This window comes from Echinococcus granulosus (genome assembly GCF_000524195.1).
Source record: "Echinococcus granulosus chromosome Unknown EG_S00479, whole genome shotgun sequence".
Classification (NCBI taxonomy): Eukaryota; Metazoa; Platyhelminthes; class Cestoda; order Cyclophyllidea; family Taeniidae; genus Echinococcus; species Echinococcus granulosus.
Window position 1 is genome coordinate 1392 of NW_020170858.1, and position 1207 is coordinate 2598.

Consider the following 1207-nt stretch of genomic DNA (forward strand, 5'->3'; position numbering starts at 1 on the left):
CATCCATCCACCAATTCATCCGTCGATTTGTTGGCGTATTCACTTATGTTAGACCTCTTAATTCGTGGAGATGTTTGAAGGCAAACAAATATGGATGTAGGACCAAAACAGGCGTAGAGCTGCTGGAAGATGAGATGCATGAGACTTGTCGGTGTCTTTTATACCTCACAGCATTCAACATCAACAACAGCTGCAGCAGAGATGCAGACGTCCTTACCGACACTGGGCGTGTCGCCTTGGGCTCATGAAACAGCAGTGGCGGACTGGGTGGCACGTTACGAGCAACTGGCACCTGTTCAGGCAGCACTGTAGGTCACGTACGTACAGGTGTCAGGCGAGCTAAAGGCAGTCTACTGCAAGCGTGCTGATTCCACTGATGCCATCGGGGCTGCGTCGTGGAGTGGGAAGCCAAGGTGACTGTCGCAAGTACAGTCTACCATCTATTGTCTCTCTAGTTTTTCCCCTTTTTCGCCCTCCTCCCTCTCTATTCATCATACAAACTACTCAGCTATCCTGCAACCATCCATTCGTATCCACTCATTCTGTGTCCATCCAACCGTGTTTCCATTTGTGCTCTCTCTGTATTTGCTTCGTCTACTTATTATTTGCTTGTGCATTAATTACTGCTTCAATCATCAATCCAACAGTTCTTATTTATTCTACTTGGTAAAACATTGATCATTCTGACTCGTCTAGTTGGTGGATTTTGTTTTAAATTTCCAAACAATACTCGTGGATTAGTCGCCTGTTTTGAGATAGCTCATTCATTTGCGGTTAAAAGTAAAAACGTGTGCGTGTATGGCATCTTCATTGGTCAGGCATATGGTTAAGGTTCGGAGGTGTTGATTTATTTGAATCCGATGTGGGGACGATATGTCATAGATGACCCGTGGAAATGTTCCATATCCAGTCGGTTCCGATTCGGTTGGCCGATCCTTTGGAGGTACCAATGGGTTTGCCCCACTTGCAGATCTCGCTAGCTATAAACACTGAACGCGCATCCAGCCTGTCAGCAAAGCTGGAAGAGTCGGCAGAGCTTCTTTTGAATAGGCTCATCGGTGAACATTTTGTGTGCATAGAGGGTCAAAGTCATTAGAAAGTTGGCTTCCTTAATGTACGCGACATTTATGCTCCCTTCTCATGGTAGGCATTCGAACTGGCGATGTAAGCGGTGATGCAGCAGTAGTCGACTCTTGAAGTGACCAAA

At 46.1% G+C, this 1207-nt stretch overlaps 1 protein-coding gene across 1 annotated transcript; it reads left to right on the top strand. All coding sequences in view use genetic code 11, as the record gives it.

Annotated features, from left to right (window-relative positions):
* Positions 1-138: 138 nt before the first annotated feature.
* Positions 139-1197, top strand: EGR_11192 (hypothetical protein; the record flags this gene model as incomplete). Its single annotated transcript, XM_024500439.1, has 3 exons — positions 139-294; positions 911-1058; positions 1148-1197. 3 exons carry the CDS (start codon positions 139-141, stop codon positions 1195-1197), a joined length of 354 nt encoding a protein of 117 aa, XP_024345147.1.
* Between the last annotated feature and the right edge of the window lie 10 nt (positions 1198-1207).